At 39.3% G+C, this 22,135-nt stretch overlaps 1 protein-coding gene across 3 annotated transcripts in view; it reads left to right on the top strand.

Moving 5' to 3' along the window:
• Positions 1-22,135, top strand: part of TRANK1 (tetratricopeptide repeat and ankyrin repeat containing 1) — a 65,073-nt gene that overhangs the window by 16,189 nt on the left and 26,749 nt on the right. For all 3 annotated transcript variants that reach the window (XM_077786602.1, XM_021553324.3, XM_077786598.1), the window contains exons 6-18: positions 933-1,016; positions 4,453-4,591; positions 5,032-5,163; positions 6,893-7,060; positions 8,885-9,040; positions 9,411-9,662; positions 10,536-10,712; positions 12,067-14,943; positions 15,545-15,744; positions 16,219-16,356; positions 19,155-19,295; positions 19,956-20,112; positions 20,938-21,026. In XM_077786602.1, the coding sequence (XP_077642728.1) occupies positions 933-1,016; positions 4,453-4,591; positions 5,032-5,163; positions 6,893-7,060; positions 8,885-9,040; positions 9,411-9,662; positions 10,536-10,712; positions 12,067-14,943; positions 15,545-15,744; positions 16,219-16,356; positions 19,155-19,295; positions 19,956-20,112; positions 20,938-21,026 (4,710 nt within the window). The remainder of the gene's footprint in view (positions 1-932; positions 1,017-4,452; positions 4,592-5,031; positions 5,164-6,892; positions 7,061-8,884; positions 9,041-9,410; positions 9,663-10,535; positions 10,713-12,066; positions 14,944-15,544; positions 15,745-16,218; positions 16,357-19,154; positions 19,296-19,955; positions 20,113-20,937; positions 21,027-22,135) is intronic.

Here is a 22,135-nt window from a genome sequence, read left to right as displayed (position 1 = left end):
TATCTCACAGGTCCTTCTTCTTTAGTCTGTATTGATACTGGGGATTGCCCTGGCCCAGGTGAAGGACCTTGCACTTGGCCTTGTTGAACTTCCTGGGGTTCCCATTGGCCTGCTCCTCAAGCCTGTCGGAGTCCCTCTGGATGCCATCCCTTCCCTTGAGCATTATCAACTGCATCACTCAGCTTGGTGCCATCTGCAAACTCGCTAAGCAATTGAAGGCACCTGACTGGCAGTGTCATTAAAGAAGACAGTGAATGTACTGGTCCCACTAGAGGCACTGGAGGGACACCACTCACTGCTGGTTTCCACTTGGACACTAATCCATTGACTACAGCTCTTTGGATGCAGCCATTCTGCCAATTCCTTATCCATCCAGCAATCCATTTGTTAAACTGACACCACTTGAATTTAGAGCTAAGACTGTTGTGGGGCACTATATTGAAGACCTTATAGATGGCATACATAGTCCTTCCCTTGTCGTCTGGTGAAGCTAGGTGGGTTTTCAAGAAGCAAGGCAAAGTTTTTTAGAGAAACTGAGAAAACCGAAGAAAGCAGAAGATACAGTATGCATTTCTTGCTTTCTGCTTGGGATGTTGGTGTTAGCTGGACAGTGTTGTCCCCAGGATAAATGTCCCTTCCTAAAGCAAAGCACTGGAAGTATTCCAAGTATTGGAGAATGTTTTAGAGCCTAACTTTTTTAACAGGGTTTTTATTTCTGAAGAAACTTTCATCACTTCATACCTTCCTACACTCCAGTGTATATTACATTAATTCAGTTGAAAATTAGAAACTGAGATTCAGTTGTGATGTGACAAAAGACCTGACTGAAATATTGTTAGCCTGTGTTGGCTTTCTGACAAGATCTGATGAGGCAGTGGAAAACAAAGTTTTAAGTGTACTTATAAGAGCATTAATGTTTGGGTTTTTTTCAGTCTTGTCTGTTGTTGTTGTCTGAGAAGCAAGAGTTGCCCCGTGATCTCAGAGTTAACCAGGTATCTCTGAAGAATCTCTTTGAGGTAAGTTCGTGTTTTCTATTTCTTTTCTTCCGAATAACTTTAGTGAGAGATTTTCCATCTTGAACCAAGAAAAATAAATTGAAAAATAATACATGTATGTTATATGAATGTACTTTATCATCTATTTGTTTGAAAATTTAACTTCATGTAATGTAGTATTTCTGAATGAAATTTAATATTTCCAAGGTGCATTAATATTACAAAGGTGTAGTTGGAAGCTGTCTGTGAGCCAGGAGCTGCTGGGAGTTCACCAGCTCTGCAGCTCCGGAGCAGCCAGTTTCCATAGCAGTGACATACCAGCTTTCTAAAGGCATCTCACAGTGTTTGTGAGAAATTGAGAAATTCCATTGGGCTTACCATTGGACTCTTAGAATTATTTGGGTTGGAAGGGACGTTAAAGGTCATCTAGTTCCCCTCCACCCTGTCATGGGCGGGACACCTTCCACTAGGCCAGGTTGCTCAATGGCCCATCCAACCTGGCTTTGAGCACTGCCAGGATTGGGCACCCACCACTTCTCTGGGCAACCTGTTCCGATGCCTTGCCACCATCACAGTAAAGAATTTCTATATTTCTTACAGTTTCTTTCCTGGCAGGAACTTTAGAAGACATTAGCTGTAGTATCTCTTCTTGCCATTAAGTTAAGGTTTGGTGATGTATGAATGCAAGACTCACAAGCTGAGAGCAAAATGAATCTGTTTATTGCAGAGTTAAGACAGTATTTATACACTTAGTGTGAGAGTCTTTGTCCAGTCCTTCGCACACAACCTGGCTGCAGGCCTGTAAGAAATCTGTAGGCCTGAACAGTTTGTTAGTTTCCTCAAGGTTTGGAGGCTTCGAAGAAACAAGATGTCTTTCCTGTTCTCAGATAGTGCGTGGTTTCTCTCATGCTTCCCAGGAATTTTGTCAATATCAGGTTTTGCTGATTCTCACAAAGGTTTATGTTGCCCCAGGCCCCCAGCCGGGTAATAATTAGCATTGACTCTATGATTCTCAGAAGGCTGATCGATCCCTTTATTATTCTATACTTATTAAGAAACCCACCCTTATAGACAGTCATGATACAAGTGGACCCAATTGGTCCACCAATCACCATCACCATTAGCCAATTAAGAGTATTTTTACCTTTTGGGTAAACAAATCTCCATAACACATTCCACACGTTCACAACAACAGGTGCAGCAAGTGAAGATAAGAATTGTTTATTGTTCTTTTCTCTGTTCTTCTCACTGCCATTCCCAGGACAATGCCTGGGAAAGTTGTACCTGTTGCTCTCTGTGGCCAAAGACATGCTGCCACAGGTTTAAGTTGTATTGATGGAATATACTAGAATTTGTCATTTGGCTGTTAACAGTCCTTGTGCTCCTTTGGTTATAATAACTTAAAATTGGTGCTTTTACCTTAATTGTATTTCAGTTAGGTGCCTGACAGAGTGAGCAGGAGTAATTCTAAGGGTAATGCAAGGGAAATAAATTCTCATCTCCTTGTCTTTAGAGGTAGTGGAAGAATTAGTGAATGGATACATGCAAGCATGTCTTGTCTGGGTATCATTGGTGTGCTGTGCCAATGCTAGCACAGTAGCTCCACACTGGCAATGAAGCCTGGAAACACAGCAGAAGACCCATGCAGAGCGTCTTAGCAAAGTATCTTCCAGCAAAGCAAAATGCCCCATTGAGACAGGAAAAATGGGCAGGTTTTACAAAATAGTACTGCCCTTTTTTTGTTGAATTGGACCAACCAGTCTTACCTGTTCTAGTGGGTTTCTTGTACACATGGAAGGCTGAAAGAATCAAGACAAAAAAACCTTAAGTACTGATCCTCCTTTGCAAAAATTAGAAAATGTGGCTTTCTGACAACTCAAACTTCCCCTGCTGCTGCTATATTCTCTCTATAACCTGTTGTATTTTGGTTTGATAACTGTGCTCAAAGAGTAATTCTTGCCAGTCAAAATTTGGCATGAAGTATTAGAAAAAAAGACTTATTTGTAAATGTTGCAAGCATGTGTGAAGGCTGCTATTTAAAAAGATGACTGTCACAAATGGAGAAGTTTTGTCTGAACACTGTTTCCGACCACCTCCTCATGTCCTGATCCTTCTGGCATATTGTCTCAATTTCCATCTTAGCTTCTGCTGCACACCTCCAGAGTATCCTATATTGCTATACCCCTTGTAGACTGTGCTTCATGTTCATTAAGTCCTTGCTAGAATTTTTAAGTTCAGCTTGCTTCTGCTCAGGCTGTGTAGTTTCTCAGAATCCCAGAGTCATTGAGGTTGGAAGAGACCTTCACAATCAACACAGCAGCACTATAATCATCCCTAAACTCCAACTGACACATCCAGATGCCTTTTGAACACTCACTGGTTGGCAGCTTATTCCAGTGCCTAACCACTATTTCAGTCAAATTTTTTTCCTAATACCCGATCTGAACCTCTGCTGACCCAACTTAAAGCCATTTCTCCTCCTTCTTTCACCTGGAAGGTGGTGAAAAAGATCAACCCCCATCTGGCTACAGCCTCTTTTCAGGAGTAGTAGAGAACAAGGAGAGACGTCCTTGTTCTCTACTACTCCTGAAAAGAGTCTGTAGCCTCCTTTTCTCCAGGCTAAACAATCCCAGTTCCTTCAGCCTCTCCTGATCAGACTTGTGCTCCAGGACCTTTCACCAGCTCCATTGCCTTTTTCTGGACATGCTTCAGCACCTCAGTGTTTTTTTCTGTAGCGAGTGGCTCAGAACAGAACACAGGACTTGCAGTGTGGCCTTGCCAGTGCCAAGTGCAGATGGACCATTCCCACCCTGGTCCTTCAGGCCACACTATTCCTGACATCAGTTTGTTGGGACTGAGGCCACCAGAGGAGGCCACCAAGATGATTACGGGAATGGAGTGCCTCTCCTGTGAGAAAAGGCTGAGAGAAATGCAATTGTTCAGCTTGGTAAAAGAAGGCTTTGTGGTGACCTAGTTGTGGCTGTCAGTACCTGAAGGGAACCTACAGGAAAGATGGTGAGAGACTTTTTACCAAAAGCATATCGTGACAGGAGGAGGGGGAATGGATTCAGAGTGAAAGACAGTCGGTTTAGATTAGTTATCAGGAAGAAATTCTTTACTCAGAAGGTGCTGAAGCACTGGAACGGGCTGGCCAGAGAAGTTGTGAATGCCCCATCCCTGGAAGTGTTGGACATTGAATGGAGTTTGGAGCAGCCTAGTGTAGTGAAAGATGACCTTGCCTGTGGCAGGGGTTTGAAACTAGATGGTATTTAAGGTCCCTTCCCACCCAAGCCATTCTGTGTAAGTCTATGAAATAAATAGTTCCATTTTACAGTGGCTATGGCTTTGTTGTTGTTGTTCTACTGATTCTTGTCAAGAAAATATAGAAGTTAGTGAAAAAGAAATGGTTTTTGTGTATGCAAAAATAATGTGTTGTAATTGCTCTCTTTGCTACCAGACTTCTGAGTTGTATGGTCACGGAGAGAAGCTGCAGGAAGTAGCAGAGTTAGTCAAGTGGCTGATTTCCATTGGGGCGAAGGCCGAGTCCATCGGACTGTATCCACTGCATGCAGTTATCAGACTGTGTATCAAAGCAAGTGAGTGACATCTGCAGCTAAAATAAAACAATGCTGGCTTTTATCAGAGGACTGACTGGACCGTTTTTAAATTTAAAAAAATGTCCCAACATTTCAGGTCAGGTGATCTAGGTATAATCTTGCACATGCCAATAAAGCACTCTTTTAGAAATGTTGTAAACACTCTCCTTGATCAACCATGCCTGATAGTGCTGGAAACTTAATATAATTGTTCTTTTCTGTGTTTTGAAGCAGAAGTGTGAGTGATATGGGTGTTTTGTAACCCAAATACGTCAGTTTTAAAAAAAGGTACAGTTTTTCTTTCCACCATCTCGGTGTGGAGGAACAGTTTCTTTGTGTGTGGTAGAGTCATGAGCCAACCTTAGATTTGCATCTTGCCACTCCAAAGGGGAAAAAGCCCCCAAGATCTGTTTCTTTAAATGTTTTTTTTATCATTTCAGCAAAGAACCATCTCTTCAGATGGTTACTGACTTGGAGGCCGGAGCTGAAGGATAGGATCAACCAGAAAGACAGAGATGGACAGACCCTGCTGCATATTGTGGCCTCTTCCAGTGAATATTCACAGAAACGCAGTAAATACTTTTTTTTTTTGTGTGTGTGTATTGTTTTGTTTTTGTATGGAAAAATCTATAATGAAAGAAGGTTTCAGACCCTGGTGTTAACTCTTTCATACTAAGGAAGAAAATGAGAAAGTACCTGAATGCAGACTTACAGTAACAACTGATATTTAAACACTCCAAGTTTTCCTTTTTAAATTTCTGTGCCTGATGTGTGACCATTTTCTTTACTCTTTGATTTGTCTGGTTAGGGTTTTCTCATAAGTATGCTGCAGTTTTTAGAATCCTAGAAGTTACCTTTTAAATTTTGATGTGCCCTTAAAATCACATTAGACGACCTGGAGGCCTGAAACAAAGAGTTTTAAATCTAACAGCAGAAAGCTGTGAGACAAACATTCCTAGTAACAATTTTGAGTCAAAATTGGAAACATATTGGGAATTCACTTGCCATAGACATATTCAAAGAAACAAGAACTTTCAGATTGTATATAAACAGTCATTTATATACACTATATCATCCAACATTTTTATAGACACTCCCAAAAGCCTGCCCAATTTTGTGCATTATGGTATAGGTGTTTTGTTCTTAATTACCAGCAGAACATCTCATCTATCTTTTTAAATTAATAACTCAAGTTTTATTCAGCTAAACAGTACTTTATTACAGTTCCTGTCCTGGTTAGACAGTTACTACTGATTAGGTTTTCTGGGCTGTATAAACCTATGAAGTGGCTCCTTTACTGCACCTGCAGTGTATTAATCAAGTCCTCCTTAACTTTCAGGATCTTTCTTGTTCTATGGTATTTAATTAATCTCTAGTTATATGATAGCATTAAACAATCCTTTATTGAATTTTGTCCTTCAGCTATTGATTATGTTCTCTTCAACTATTAAGTTGTTCTTCAACTATTGATTAGAGGGTATGGGTCCATTGAGTTCCTTTCTGCAGGTCAGTGAGGTAATTTCTCAAGGTCTTCTACTGACATTCAGCCAACACAGGTCTAAATTAAAACCAGCTAATTAAACACAGTCGAACATTTCTTACCTAAGTAAACATAGTTCATTATAAAATTTTTAAAGGACCACAAAATTCGTGGGTCAGATATAACTTGCTGTCAGGCTTCTCCTATTCTTTTACATAGTTGAAAATTTAAAGCCTAGATAGCAGTATGCCTTGTCAGAGGAGGTAAACTAAATGCTTTCCTTCATAGTTTCTGTGGGATTTCATTTTGTTACCCTGGCTTTTTTCCTTGTATCTCTTACTCTGCCCACAAGGTGGCAACAGGAAGCAAACATGACAGCCACGGCAGCACCAGACTTTTGGTTTCTTAAAGTTTATTTGGTAATATTAATATGGAATTTATTATGTAGAGAGCACATATTTTTGATATGTATTTATTTACTAACATTTATAACTTTATGTATTATATATAATATTGGAAAATATGTATTTTTATATGTATCTGCTAAAGTTTATTTCTTTATAGCTATATATAATAAATATTATAAATCATAAAATCACAGAATTATTACATTTGGAAAAGGCCTCTGAGATCTTCAAGTCGAGCCTTTGACTGACTTCCACCTTGTCAACTTATGACACTGGAAGAATTTAGATTGTTTTAAAGTTAAAATTATGCTAGAAATTGTGCCAAGTAATTAAAAATAAAAAACAGAACAAAATAATATGAATTTGTGAATGTTAATTATTCTTCCCCTAATTTTTTTCCATGTATTGCTTTAGGACAAACAGAAGATGTGATCATGCTCCTGAATTTTGGGGTTGATCCCACTGTTCCAGATGCTCAGTCAAGATATGTCATAGACATGTTGAAAAAGAATAAAAACTTTGATGCTGTAAAAGAAGTCAGCAAGCAGATTGAGCAAAACACTTCCTCTGGGAAACAGACAGGTACTACATGCAGTTGTGCTTTCCTGTTTTAAAATTATAACCTTTAGGTACAAAATAATTTTATTTCAAATAACTAATTGCATGTGTGTTTTATTGTAACTTTTCTTGTGAGTTGTCACTGTGATCTCCTGCTAGTCAATAGTGAATGAACATTTTGTCCTTTCTTGAAAGCAACTGCTGTCTAAGTGATGTTCAAATCAAGCTTGGCATAAGGAAAGTTTTTAGGCTACATCTCAATTTTCATGTGTGTATTGCTTGTAAGTTTATTGGAAGACACTGGGTTTCATTGTGCTTGCATCTTACGGCTCCTGGAAAAGGAGATTTTATTTTTTTACTGTGGAGATCTCTGCTCTGGAGAAGGTTTTAATACAGTGATTCTCCATTAGGAGGTTAACACCAATACCTCAGTGGTAATAATGGCTTTGGTTGGCATTTTGGGTTGCACTGTCTTTTGTGGCCAGGATTTTTTTTGGTTTTTGGGTTTTCTTGGTGATGCACAGCCTGCAAGTTTTCTAAGCTTTCTGCAAATGAGAGGCTGGAGAATGAGCCTCAGCTTTACAGGTAATAATCTGAGGTTAGTCTTTCTTTCTAAAAAGATGACCAACCTTGTCTCTCTCTTTGTCCTAAGAGGTAAAGCTACTGTTTTGTGTGGTCTTTCATGTATCTGAATTCCTTGAAGCATTTAGGAAGTCCAAGCCAAGTTTTTTGATGTTTGTTTAAGGGCATGTATTGGGACATTGTTTAAAATCTGCTATTTCTCATTACATAAATATCTCTTAAACTTCTAGATAACATTTTGGTGTGGTGTATATTTTTGGCTTTGTTTCTTAATTTTAAGAGGACAAATTCTTTTATGGATGTATTTTGTAAATGGCACTGGGGAATCAGACAAGCGCATTAAAAGTGCATGCTGCAAACATTACTGGGTTTAGTCATCTACTCAAAAATTTTGAACAATTATATAATTGCAGCATTTTCCTGCCTGCATACAGAAGATAGTACAGTTTTCAGCCCAGTGAATTATGGTAAATAGAGCCATGGTTTGACCTCAGCTGCCAACTAAGTATCAAACAGCAGCTCACTCCCCCCTCCCTCCCATGGTGGGTTGAGATAAGAACAGTCTAAAAAATGAAATAAATTACTACCACTCCTATTATTATTATTACTATTATTATTATTATTATTATTATTATTATTATTATTATTATTATTATTATAGTTATGAAAAGGAGTGAGAAGAATGAACTCCAAGAAACACAAGTGATGACCAGTACAGTTGCTCACACCCCGATAACTGATGCCCAAATCATCCCCAAGCAGCAATGGTCCCTTCATGGCCAATTCCCTGTAGTTTATATAATAAACATGACATTTTTTGGTATGGAATATCCTTTCGCCAGTTCAAGCCAGCTGTCCCAGCCATGCTCCCTCCCAGTTTATTGTGCACAGGCTCGCTGGCAGAGTATGGGACTTGGAGAAGTGCTTGTCTCAGGGTGAGCACTGCTCAGCAACATCCAAAACATCACTGTGCTATCAACAGCATCCTCGTCCTACATTCAAAGCATGGAACTGTACCATTTACCAAGTAGAAACATAACTCCGTCCCAGAAAAAAACAGGACAAGAGTGTATTTGATGAAAGTATCAAACTTCCTTTGGGGTCAGAAATTCATCACAGACTGGCACTGGCAGTAAGAGTTTCAGCCATCTGTTTTTAATCTGCCACTACACATTTCTTAGAGCTCTGGCATGTAATGCATTACAGTCTTGCCCTGAAAACTTGCTGACAGGGAATTGGATTTTCAATTTCTGTTTTGTTTTGCAGGAGAGAATGATAGTGCCACAGCTGATACAGATTCTCTCCAGGATGTTCTGGAGCAGTTTGTCCAGTTCTACAGGTGTGAAAACGGAGCACATAATAAAAATGTGTTGAAGGAAGATGCGGTTAAGCGATTTCTGAAATGGCTGTCTTCTGTAAAAGGTGCAGTGAATTCACAGTTCTTCCTTTCACAAAACTTAATTGCCATGAAAAATGTGTTTGGTGCTAACATAAGCTTACTGCCCTTTTACCCTTCCTTCTCTTATCTGTTTCTCTAACTTTTATGACTGGAACAATGTGCTTTTAATTATATTTTAAGTTGTGTTTTGCACTTAGAACCAATGGAATATGCACAGAAATTCATGACGCATCAAAATGTTTAAACTTACTTGGATGACAATATAAGAATGAAAAAATATTTTGCTGTTCCTTACTTTCAATTTACGAGTTAATTATTCTGAAATTAGTTTGCAATGAGGTGGGTTTCATTATGTGTCTTTGAGCGAGTTATGTTGTCTTGGCTGTCTTACAGAAATCCCTGAAGAAATCTCATGCAACATCTCCAATGCCTGTGCTAGCAGCTTCATAAAACAGTTGCTGGGAAAGCAAATGTGGCATAAAGTTCTGCTGCTCCTAACAGGGAAAGCCAATGGGGAAAATCCATCAGGTGGAGGACTCTTCAAAGCCTGCAGTCTTTCAGATGTTGACATTGGCAACATTATCCAACAGTGTGAAAAATTGGACGCGCAAGTGCACCTCATAAGATGCTTGCTTGAACGAGGAGGTGAAAAATTGTGATATTACTGTGCTATAAGAGATGCAGGATATTATTTGACATGTTGGGAACAAGATAGTCTCAGAAATACCAACACATGGGGTTTTTATGGCTCTGTATAAGTGCAGCAGCTTGTTGGAGAACAGTGCATTGGCTGTATCTGCTGTGTGGGACATGGTGTAGCTAGTAAGGCTGCATGGGTGGAAGATGTTTATCAAATGAAATTTTCTGCTAGGGTTAGTAAAAGACTAAGGACTACCATTGCTCCCACCTGTAGTTTCTTTTGGGCCTTAATTTCTCTGTCTTTAGCCACAATGTTGTCCTGGTAGAAAGTGTAAGCTACAGCCTTTGAGTTCAGTCTGCTGTTATGGTACAAGTAACAGACTACTTCATTGATTTCAAAGGCTTGACCAGATGTCTTTCTTTTTTTAACTAGTGTAGACATCATCATACTTCATGTTTTGCATGAGCTTATTCCTAGGATCCCTCTGGCATATTTCATTTAATCTTACAGCTTGATGTTAGCTGTAAGTTATGGACACATGGTCCTGTTGAAGCCTTTTGAATGCCAGAGGAGCAAGGAGGTCTCTTGTTTCGGTCAGTGACTGACTGACTTGGAAAAAATATGTTCTGCCTTTATGTCTTCCTTTATGCCTACACAACAGAAGGACTGGTTGTTCAGTTTAACGGGAGACAAGGGGAAATGATGAAGATCTTCTTAGTCAAAAAGTGTTTTAACAGATACATGTAAAAAACTGGCAAAAAATACCCCTATTACCTGCCTGGCAATCAGCATCTGACTGCATATGTTGAGAGCTTTCTGCAGTTAGCAGATAGGTGTATGAATTTTAAACCCTGATATTTTCCTGTCCTTTAAACCAGCTCTGCCTGATGGTTTTGGAACCAAGTCTGAAATACCACTGAAAATATGCCTCAGAAAGAATTATTTTGAACTGGTATATTTGCTGCTGACCAAAGGTGCAGACCCTCGAAACCTCTCTGTTACACAAGGAGATACTCCTTTGCATGCTGCAGTTTTCATCTGTTTAAATAATAAAGGTAAGGCTTTTGCTGTTGAAAATGTTCCCCATTCCTGCCCATTCTGCTGCTGCAGGGGGAGTGGATCAGGATGTCTGAGTGTGTCTCAGCTCCCAAACTCTGCAGGCCAGAGGATACACAGCTGTTAATCTGATGTGTTCTGCTTTGTGGCTGCACTGGCTGGATCTGTGAAGAGATGTTCAGGTGACATGGGGGAATCAAGGAAGGCTTGTCTCTGAAGCCCTGTAAAATGAGTGCTAGGTGGGTTGGAAGAAGCAAAGGTATAGTTAGAGCAATGACAGCAGACTTTGAAGGAAATCTTGCAGTGGCATCTGAAATCTGTTTATCAGTTTTTGTTGAGTTATAAATCAAGTGAAGTTTTGCTCAGGGGAGAAGTGAGTGAAAGAACTGCAGGGCCTATGTAAAAATGTAGAATCTTAGGATAATCTGTGAAATTGAGCCCCTAAATCAGGTTTGATTTTAATTTAAAATAATGCATTTTTGAGTTGAAGGATTAAAATTATTTAGAATGTTGAATTTATTAATCTTTAAAGCACAAACATTTCATTGAATGGCTTTAGAGAGATTAAAAGCATAGGTAATGCCAATTGTAATTTTTAAATAAAAAGTCTTAGAAGTCCTGTGACAATGTTCTCTGAAGTATTTTTCACTGTGTAAAGTTTTTGGTGTGCAATTTCTTTACAGTGATATTAGCATGTCACTATTTTGTAGTTAGAATAGAAATGTTTCATATATATTGTCTCATTTAAATCACATCTCTTATCTGGATGAAATCCAGAAAGCTGTAGAATATATATGTATTTTTTTCCCCCCAGGGAAGTAACTAATTTTATTTTGTAGGAAGTTGCTCCAGGGACTTCAAATATCAGGAAATAATTGGGATTTCCTGCAGGTTATTTTAGTAAAGCAAAGTTATCTGCAGCAGATTACTTCTAGGCGCCTTCTTAAAGTGAACCAAAGGACCCCAGAGCACTATCTGGAGCTGCTGCTTGTCTGGATGACAGGGCACCAGTGTCCCTTAGGTAGCAGTCAGGACTGATGTTGGAAATGAACAAATCTGTCTGTACCCAGAGGTTAAAAAGGGAATGAAATTGACTGATGCTATGGGAATAATTGCAGCACTAGGAATTTCTAAAGCTTTGCTGCCTTTGTATTGTTTTCCTGAAACTTGGGAAAGCTCAGTTTTGAGATGTTTCATGTGAGCATGTTTTATAAACATGAAATGTAGATCTTGTTTTTCTTTTTAAAAGCAACTGATTTTAATTTACTAGCAGCAGAAAAGTATTGAAATTGTTGGCATATGATGCAGACCTGTAAAGCAAGTTAGTTTATTTTCTGTTTGTTCTGCTTTCAGATTGTACTGGTTTAAACATTCTGAATTATTTACTTGACCTCTTTGCTTCAAGACCATCTGACTTTCCATATCTTAATCCAAACATACAAGATGACAATGGAAATACAGTGATGCATATTGTTTTCCAGAGAGGATTTTCAAAGCAGACTAAGAGAATAGCGGAGTTATTGGCAAAATTTGACATTAACTTCAACATAAAAAACAAATCAGGAAAAGATGTGATGCATAGAATTAAAAAGAGAAATCCACTGCTAGAAGCTTGGAATAATGCTGCACAGGAGAAGAAGAGGCACCGCCAAGATAGAGCAGGGCAGTTGGTTAAAACATCTAAACCCATTCCAGCCTCTGAGATTTCACAGTCAAAGAGCACGGGGCGTTCTTCATCTGGGTTCTCATTAAAGGCACCATCTGGAAACGCAATGCATAATGATTTAAAAACCCCATGTTCCATAAAAACAAAAAAGGGTCAGTTGGCAAAGCAGCAAACAGAAGGATTAAACAGCCCCTTAACACTGCAGGAAAGTCTAGTGCAGGCAATCACAGTTTTAATTCAGCAGTTGAAAGTGAGCGACACCCTGAAAAAGGATCATCCTCTGGTGCAAAAGCCACCTTCAGCCCAGACTAATTCAGAAGAGGGAAGGAGTTCCTTGCAACCTTGTGGAAGCATAGCTCATCCTGAAAGAAAAGGAGGTGATTGGGAGAAAAAGAAGGGAGCAGAGGAGTTTAGTATGGCCCTGCCTAATGGAGAGAAGGAAGAACTAGAGGAAGAAAAGGGAAAGAGTCTAGATATTGAAGCATATGTGCAGGAGTTTGATAACATGACTTGGGAGATAGAGTGCACTCCTGAAATGCTAAAGACTTTGAGCAGTAAAGCTGTGCCTCATTTTCTGAAAGCTAAAACCATAATGACAATTAAGCGTCTTGGCAACGGGGAATGGTCTAGGGGCCTCCAGAAGCCACTGAAACACTTGAAAGCTGATATCCAGCTGTATGAAGCCAAATTGGGCAAAGGTGCAAGAATGCTATGGGAACTTGCCATTGACTTTTCTCCTCGTTGCAGTGAGAGTCCAGAAAAGATAATGGAGACAGAACAGACAAAAAGTCATCTAGAAAAATCGGGTAGAGTTTACACAGAAATAATTAGAATTTGGGCCATTGTTCTTGACCACTGCAAGTTGAACCGTGCCTTAGAAAATATATGCATTTCCTACAACCGTGGCTTATCCTGCATTTTGAGGAAAAAGCTCAAGGGTATAAATGAAGGACATCAGAATCACAGCGTGACAACACAGAAGCGTGTTCCACGTTGTTATGTTGAAGACATGGAGGCAGAAAAATCAAAAGAACATACCATGCCTGAGTATTTCCCTCCAGCTAGTGCAGCAGAACTGGAATACAATATAATGAAATTTCACAGCTTCAGTACTAACATGGCACTTAACATTATAAATGATGTGCAGTCTTCTGTTGATTACCCTTTCCGTGTTGGGGAGTTGGAGTACGCAGTGATTGATCTCAATCCAAAGCCTATGGAACCAATAATTTTAATTGGCCGAAGTGGGACTGGGAAGACAACTTGCTGCTTGTATAGACTTTGGAAGAAATTCTATTCATACTGGGAAAAATCCACCTTGGCAGATGGGCCTCTGTTGGAGAGGCAGACATGGCAGCAGAGACAGTGTAGTGAGGTTGAAAAAGCTAGTTCAGGGAAGGAAGACGGTGAACTAAACCACGAGAGTGATAATTCAAGTGAGGAGCAGGTGAGTGATGAGCAAAACCAGGACAGCGAGGATGAAAATGTTCCCGTGGGCACAGCTGGTGCAGAAATGAATTTTTGTGGTGACCATGAAGGAGACCAAACATGTAGCACAGAAGCATGCAACAGGCTGGAGCACCTGCACCAGATCTTCGTAACAAAAAATCCTGTCCTGTGCCGAGAAGTTCAGAAGAATTTCATTGAACTTAGCAAGTCTTCCAAGGTGACCAGTCACTTCAAACCTCTGGACCCAAATATTCACAGGCTACAGGACATTAAAGATGAAAATTTTCCACTGTTTGTCACCTCCAAGCAGTTGCTGCTGTTACTAGATGCATCCATGCCAGACCCATTTTTTCCAAGAAATGAAGATGGAAGTCTTAAAAGAGTAATTGTTGGTTGGAGTCCTCAGGAAGACTTTGTTGTACCAAATTGGCAGGATGAAGATGAAGAAGGTAATCTTGAAGCAGAACATGGTGATGATGGAGGTGCTGCAGATGCATGCTCTAAGGAAAGTGATCCTTGGATTTTTGTGACTTACAACGTATTTGCAAATGAAATATGGCCAAAAATGATAAAAGGCAAAAGCTTGTACAATCCAGCACTGGTTTGGAAAGAAATCAAGTCATTTCTGAAAGGCTCTTTTGAGGCACTGAGTTGCTTTGGCGGCAAGCTTACTGAGGAGCAGTACAAAAAGCTAGGCCGAAAGAGATCGCCGAACTTCACGGAAGACAGGAGTGAGATCTATAACCTCTTCTGTCTTTACCAGCAGATACGGTCACAAAGAGGTTACTTTGATGAAGAAGATTTGCTGTATAACTTATCTCAAAGACTTTCGAAGCTCAGGGAGCTGCCGTGGTCCATCCATGAGTTTTATGGCGATGAGATACAGGATTTCACGCAAGCTGAGCTAGCCCTGTTAATGAAATGCATCAATGACCCTAATGCCATGTTTCTAACTGGTGACACTGCCCAGAGCATAATGAAAGGAGTTGCTTTTCGATTTAGTGACCTGAGGTCGCTGTTTCATTATGCAAGCAAGAGCTCTGTGAACAAGAAGCAGCGTGTTAGGAAACCAAAAAGGATTTATCAGTTGTACCAGAACTACAGGTCCCATTCAGGTAGAGTAACAAACTTATTTATGATCTGAGCCTGTGCTCTTCAGATGTCACTAATAATTGAAGTTTTCTGCTGGCCAGTTGAAAGCCAGTCTCTATGTAGCCTGTTTTTCAAAAAGATCAGATGGACATCTTTTTCTGATATGTCAGTTCTGGTTTTTGACATCTCAGCTGGGATACCAAAAATTAATGTTTTTAAAATTACAGTTTTTTTAACTCTCATGCTTACTGGATGCTTTGGCTGTGTTTGAGGGAAAACTTAAGAAATGGTCATTCTCATTTCTGTTGGCCTATCCCCAAAGCACTAGATTTTTTAGTACTGGTGTGCTGCTGCTTTTCTTAGTTGTTTCTCATTTGTGATCTTTATTTTGTGAGAATGCTGCAAGCCACTGTAGCATGTTTTCTGGTCTTCAGAGGCCCAAGAATGGCATCCACTCAAATTGGCAGAAACATGAATTGAAGCTTACAGCTCCACCCTTCCCTGATTAGTGTTTTTGTCTTATTTTGTCATATTTCTTGATTCCAAATGTCTAACAGAACCTTTTTAAAGTGTGTTTTCAAGGACTTCATGCTGAAATTTAAGACCTTATTCTGCTTTTTGCAGGTATTCTCCGTTTAGCATCTGGAGTGGTTGATTTGCTCCAGCATTATTTTCCAGAATCTTTTGATCGCCTTCCTCAGGACCGTGGTCTCTTTGATGGGCCAAAACCTATGGTCTTGGAGTCCTGCAGTGTTAGTGACCTAGCAATTCTGCTGAGGGGCAACAAAAGGAAAACACAACCCATAGAATTTGGAGCGCATCAGGTTTGCTTTTCTTAGGCTTTTTGCAGATTCTGCCAGCTCTGTTGCTAAATAATAGTCTTGTATGAGCTGCCCACAACTTTCCTTTTTAAGCCCTTGTCTCACTGATAAATTAGACATTTCAAGCTTAGAATCCTTTATTGTGTTGGTTTCTGTTTCTTCTTAATATGTCTGGTTCTTTTTGTTCTTTTTTTGGTGTGGGGTATTGTGTGAGGTATTGTCTGACCTGTTCCTTTCTAACTCCAAATTTTCTTACACCAGATCTAAAACTGTCTGCACATACCACACATTTGTCAGTCTTCTAGTGGCAGCTTTGTGACCTTTTTTGTGGAGTGTGCTGAAATTCTCTGTGAAATGTCTAGTTTTTAGAAGGCTCTTGTATTATCATCATGGTTGTCTTCCTCCGTGCAATTGTTTTGTTTTTTTTTTTTTTCCTTTTTTGCTTTCTAATGTTTTTTTAAATGTATCTTCTGGCAGGTTGTATTAGTGGCAAATGAAACTGCAAAGGAGAAAATACCTGAAGAACTTAGTTTGGCACTTGTCTTGACAATTTATGAAGCAAAGGGCTTGGAATTTGATGATGTCCTCCTTTACAACTTTTTCACAGATTCTGAGGTATTTAATTCTTACCCTTTTTCTGCACTTTTTCTGAAGCCTGTCTTACTTGTGGTCTAATTGGTGATTCAGCTGGGAAAGGATTCCCCCTTTTCTCTGAAGTTGAGTGGTTTCTTTACAGTAGAAAACAGAGAGGTCATAGGTTTATGAAATAAGAACATGTTCTTTATGTGCTTCATTTTCCTTCAGATTTACTGTTAAAATTTAAGGGAGAGCCTTAGGGTACACACAACATTGCACACACACACACACACACTCTTCTGCTGCACACCAAGACTACTCCTTTGACCCCAGTGAGGCAAGTATTCCAAGTATTCCTTACTGAGCATGCCTGCAGACACTCCATGTAGCCATGACTGAGTTTCTCTGTGATTAAACACTCAGTGTGAACTGCCCTTTTGCAGATGTCTTCTGCCCCTCAAAACAGTGTCTCGTGGTTTTCAGCAGATGAAAACCACAAGAAAACTGAGGGCAGCTTACTGGTATCTCTTCACAGAGGTTAGTGAATGTTACGTGATAAGGGCAGAAGGAAGGAGTTTGAGGTAAATACTGGCTGTCATGGTAGATTTCTCAAAGTTGATTTGTTTCTGGTGATTCAAGTTGTAATCAGAAAAACAACAAGACATTTATCAGGATTTAGCAGAATCAGTTTAGCAGAGTTGAGTTGTGTAGAGCATTTTAGCTTAGAGTAATGTATGTCAAGCTGTTTTCATACAATTCTTCCATGTTTCTGTGAGTCATGAGTAATTGAGTTGATTTGAGCAGCTAAACAAGCAGGCAAGAAAGCAGCTCACCCTGAGGTTTTCTAATTTAGAAAAGCTGAATCTGTGAACCATTGTAAACACAGCAGTGTGGCCGTGTGCACTTCATAAAGTGTTGGGTTTTCTTTTTATTTGTCTTGAAAATGAGATTTAAGAAGAGTCTTGTTTCAGGAAACAGATGTGAATGAAAAATCTAGAAGGCAAATAGACCAAGCCCCCAAAACACAGCAAGCTCTTGGCCAAACTGATACCTTTAGCTGGTTGTCGTGTTACAGTCTATGACAGCCTTAGGAATATCTTCATTTAAGATTTTTTGAAATCTTAACTTCAATATACATTTTGCAGGAAAGATTTCCTGCTTTTTTTACCCCATGAGAAGACAGTTAAATTGTTTTGTGTTGCTCAAAGCTCAGAAATATATAGATTTTAAAAACGTTATTTCAGCCTTATTTTGTGTATTTTTCATTTTGTGCCAGAAACTTGGCAGTATTTAATCACATTTCAATTAAATGGAATTTTCAATACCAAAAGGGAAAAATGAACTTCACTTAAAATATAATCACAATTTTAAGGTTATTAGTTTTACAGGGATCAGGACCCTGCAGAGCAGTGTGATCAGGAGCTGGCATTTCCTACATGGCATGAGAGTGCACAGCACTGATCTGCTGCCACACTTAATTTACAGTTTAGAGTGCCTGTGCATATTTATAGATATCTTTCACATGTCTCTGTGTTGGAGTCCAATATTTTCTGACCACGCTTTTTTAGACTTTCCCATGAGTAGGTTTTTTTGCTCACCTCTGAGTGTTCTTACAAGAGGAGGTGTTGGCAGGTGCCATTCCACCCCCTGGCTGAGACCAGCACTAGCACTTACTGGTGTTCAACACGAAGCTTAATACATTCATCACATGAATGACCAGCCAGATCTTTTCTGGGAGCCCTGAGGATGAGCATATAAGCCAGCATGGGATATGTGTGGGTCCCACTCACTGAGCTTGTCAGTCTTGTAGAGTCAAGGAGACTTAGTGGCTGCCCATCCTAACCTGAAGGCCAAGATCCCTCCAATGTGTTCTAGATAGTAGATTTTAGTACGACACATTGCAGCTTGTGAGTGTTTTCCCACCACCATTTACCTTTCATTTTGCTCCAAGCTGTCAGGGAGCTGCCTGCCCCTGCACTCAGCACACCCCCCCCTCAGTGAGTTTGCCTGTTGTGGTATCGTGGGTTTGTAGGAGAATCCTCATCCCTAGGACTAAAACTTGACCCTCCTCCGTGGTGAAGGTAACCTCACTTCCTTCACACTGTAAGGGTGTTTGGCTGAAAATGTGTAGTCCACCCAAGGAGGTTTTAATGTTTAATATAAAATTACTTATTTGATATCTTGAGCATTGCATATGATTTGGATCTACACTAGTAATATAGCAGTATCCTGAAATCTGAAGGCAAGCATAATAAAACAGTGGCAATATACATTGGAATCACAATACAGATGAGACTCCCATTAGTGCTCCCTGTGTACACATACACATACACATACACATACACATACACATATGTATGTATGTGTTCTCATTGGCTTCTCCATCATGATGCTGTCCATCCCCAGTCCCTGAAAAGTAATATGCAGCTTGTAGCCAAATCAAGCCAGTTGCACTCTTAAAGGTTTGTTTTGTTTGCTCCTCAGATTTTCCACAGTCTGCTGGGCTGAGGCACATCTTTGCTTTTGCCTGGGCAGCTCAGGAAGGTGTAATTGTCTATTAGCTGGTTTAGGGAAAGTTGTTTATATGCCTTTATGACCACCTGGTACACATAGTATCTTAAGCAAAGGCTGTGTTGAGATGAAGTTCAGCTCTCTCATTGAAAATTGATGATTATTTTTTACATTCTCCCCGGAGATAATTTTCTCCCCCCGTCTTCTCTTCTGAGCCTTCTTCCCTTGTAGGGTTGAATAGGTCACACCATACAGCCTTATCTTGTGCATATGTAGGCATTAGTAGTTAGTACATACAAATAAACCTTATTCTCTTGATATTTCAGGCTAGCAAAGAATGGAAGATAATTTCTTCTTATAGTCCTGATCCAGATGTGCAAGTGGGAAGTAACTTGCTAATTGAAGTGCCATTAGAGGATGCCACTGGTATGCAGGAAAGGACTCCATTTAATGTAGAAATGTACAAGGTGAGTTTTTTGTAACAATAGGAATAGAAAGGACAAATTAAATTCTTAAATCTTAAAAGTAGGGAAATTTCTTAAATTCTTTCATCCTGTTAGTTCTGTGTTTATCAAGGTTGCTTTACCTTTTATAGTTGTTCACATTTGTATAATATAATATAAATATAAAGTAATATAATACTAATTTTAAAAGATAAGAGATTGTTTGCAAATGTAATTTGATTAGAGAACAAAACCTGTGTCATAGACTTTTGGGTATATTTACAGAAGAACTGTGGTTAAAGCAAATAGCAATTCAGCTTGTCAATATTCATTATTCCTGTAGTCTGGTTTCTGATTGGTGTCACTACCTTGAAATTAAGGAAGTTGCTTAGAATCTGGTGAGTCAGATATTTTCAGGATTGTATGGTAATTAATAGTTATATGTGTAAGTGATTAGAAGGAAAATAGCCTGTCATATCTGTTGTAAGTTAGCTAGATAATGGCTTATGTAATTGAAGTCCCATATTTAATATTTAGATTTGCTTACTTAAAAGCACTTTTTAACTTGTTATTCATTCTGTATAAATTCTCTGTTTTCTTATAACTGCAAAGTATGTTTCTTTCTAACAATTTAGCTCATCTGGCATTTCATTTATTTAATCTAATTTTTTTGTTCTGCTTTAGATGCTGAATGGAGAACTCAAGCAACTGTACACTGCAATTACAAGAGCCAGAGTCAATCTTTGGATCTTTGATGAAGATCGTGATAAACGAGCTCCAGCTTTTAAGTATTTCATCAAACGAAAATTTGTTAAGGTTGTCAAAACAGATGAAAAGAAAGGTAAATTGTCCTAAAACTTTCTTAAAAGACTGTCAGCCAAAACTCATGTTTTCTTGCTTTTAGGCTGTGTAATAAAGGTTTAATGCCTTGGTCTTTCTAACAGTATGCATTGATAACTGCCCTTGCAAATTTCCACTTATTTCAGTGGGTCTTAGTTATTTTGTCTCTAAAGATCAGTTGAATATGTTTAAGTATAACTTTATTGCTAATTCACTAATTTAAGTTTTGTCCCTCAGATGGATCTGATCTTTTAATTAGTTTATTGAGTTCTAACCAGTAAATTCAGATATGTAAAATATTCAGTAAGTATGGATGGATTGGTGGTCAATATTCTGCTTTTTACATTAACTTGCCATACCTATTTTAAATATTACACACATGCAAAAATATAATTTACCAGCTCATTGATGTCTGGTGTTGAGTAAGGGATCCCTCAGCCTTGAGGGGTGACCTTGAGAGGTGTTGCTACATACAGGGAGATCAGGTCACTGCTGCTCAGCCAGTTACCGTGGAGAGAGCTCAATGGACCCTGATGGCTGCAGATATTTATAGCTTAAAGTGGTCAATTTGTAGTCAGATTTCTGCTGAGTTAATGCAGTTTCAGCCACTTACCAGCCCAGTCTCCAGCTAAGCTCTGGGGCTTTTTGTATGAACTGGTAACTTCACACAACAGTGTTACCACGCTTGACTCATAGTTACCATTACTGGTGTAAGCACAAACACAGAGCTTGGAACGTTGTGAGATAATGCTTAGTTTTGGTACATGATAAGTGGTTTCTGTGGTTTATCCATTCTAACATAAAATGGTCACCCTTGCCCTTGTAGACTTAGATGACAGCATGTTTGCTAAAACTTCAACTCCAGAAGAATGGATTGCACAGGGAGACTACTATGCCAAACACCAGTTCTGGGAGGTAGGAACATATGTTTATCTGAAATAAGGATTCTTGCTTGTTCTGAAGCCTTTTCTCTGTATCTATAAAACCATCTGTAAACCTTCAGTTGCTCTGTAGCAGTCTGGCTTAATTTGTGGTTTGTAGCTGTGTGTCTACTTGTAAATGACTTACAAGAAGTGAGCAGGGAGAGCAAGCCTTTTGTTTATAATCTTAAATTCACTGCCCAGAAATTTGCAGTCTCATGAGGGAAATACATTTTAATGCAAGCAAATTAAAGACAGTTGGAAAAACAATTATTAGCATCCATCAGAATTGACTGATATGCGTGATTCTAAACCATATTCTTGACAGTATCATTGCACATACTGTAGAAAAATGAAAGCATTTCTTGGAAATGTACTAATTTGGGTAGGAAAATGATGGTTTTATTCCCTTTGTGTTTAAAGAACATAGAGATTTTACAGTCTTTAGTTTCCTAGCTTCCTAGTTAATACAGTCCAGATACAGGATGACAGTTAATGGCATTGAAGCAGAACTCAGCCAATGTGACAACATCAATGAAGTATTCTACAGGGAGATAAAATAAGGGATCTCACTAGATCAAATGCTTTTTGTCCTTATGGGTGATTTTAACTTCCCAGACCTAAACTGAGAAAATCATACAGTGGACACAAACAGGAGCATGTTGAGATTAACTTCTGGGTGCAGGTACTAGGGGAGCTGACTAGGGAAAGATAACCTCCTAATAAACAGAAAGGCATTTGTGAGGAACGTGGGGATTCGTGTCTTGGTCACAGTGACCACAAAGTAACTGAGTTTCAAGTTGTTGACTGTAGAAAAAAAAGTCCTGCATACCTTTGACCCTGGAGTTGGGGCAAGCAGACTTGGGCTGTGGAAGGAGCTGATTAGTAAGGTCCCTTGGGAATTCATAAATGACAGGTACTTTTTAAGGGCTACCTCTGAGAAGTGCAGAGGCAGGAAATTCTAAAGGGTCAAAAGTCAAGCAAGTGGGGCAGAGTCTGGCTTGGATGATCAGGCATCTTCTTGAACTTAGGGGAAAAGGGAAAGTATGTAGATGTTGGATCAAGGGGAGGTGACACGGGAGGACAGCAGAAATGCTGTTTGTC

Source organism: Lonchura striata, chromosome 1 (genome assembly GCF_046129695.1).
Source record: "Lonchura striata isolate bLonStr1 chromosome 1, bLonStr1.mat, whole genome shotgun sequence".
NCBI classification, from domain to species: domain Eukaryota; kingdom Metazoa; phylum Chordata; class Aves; order Passeriformes; family Estrildidae; genus Lonchura; species Lonchura striata.
Note: the sequence above shows the minus strand (reverse complement) of the source record. Positions and strands in the feature narration are given on the sequence as shown.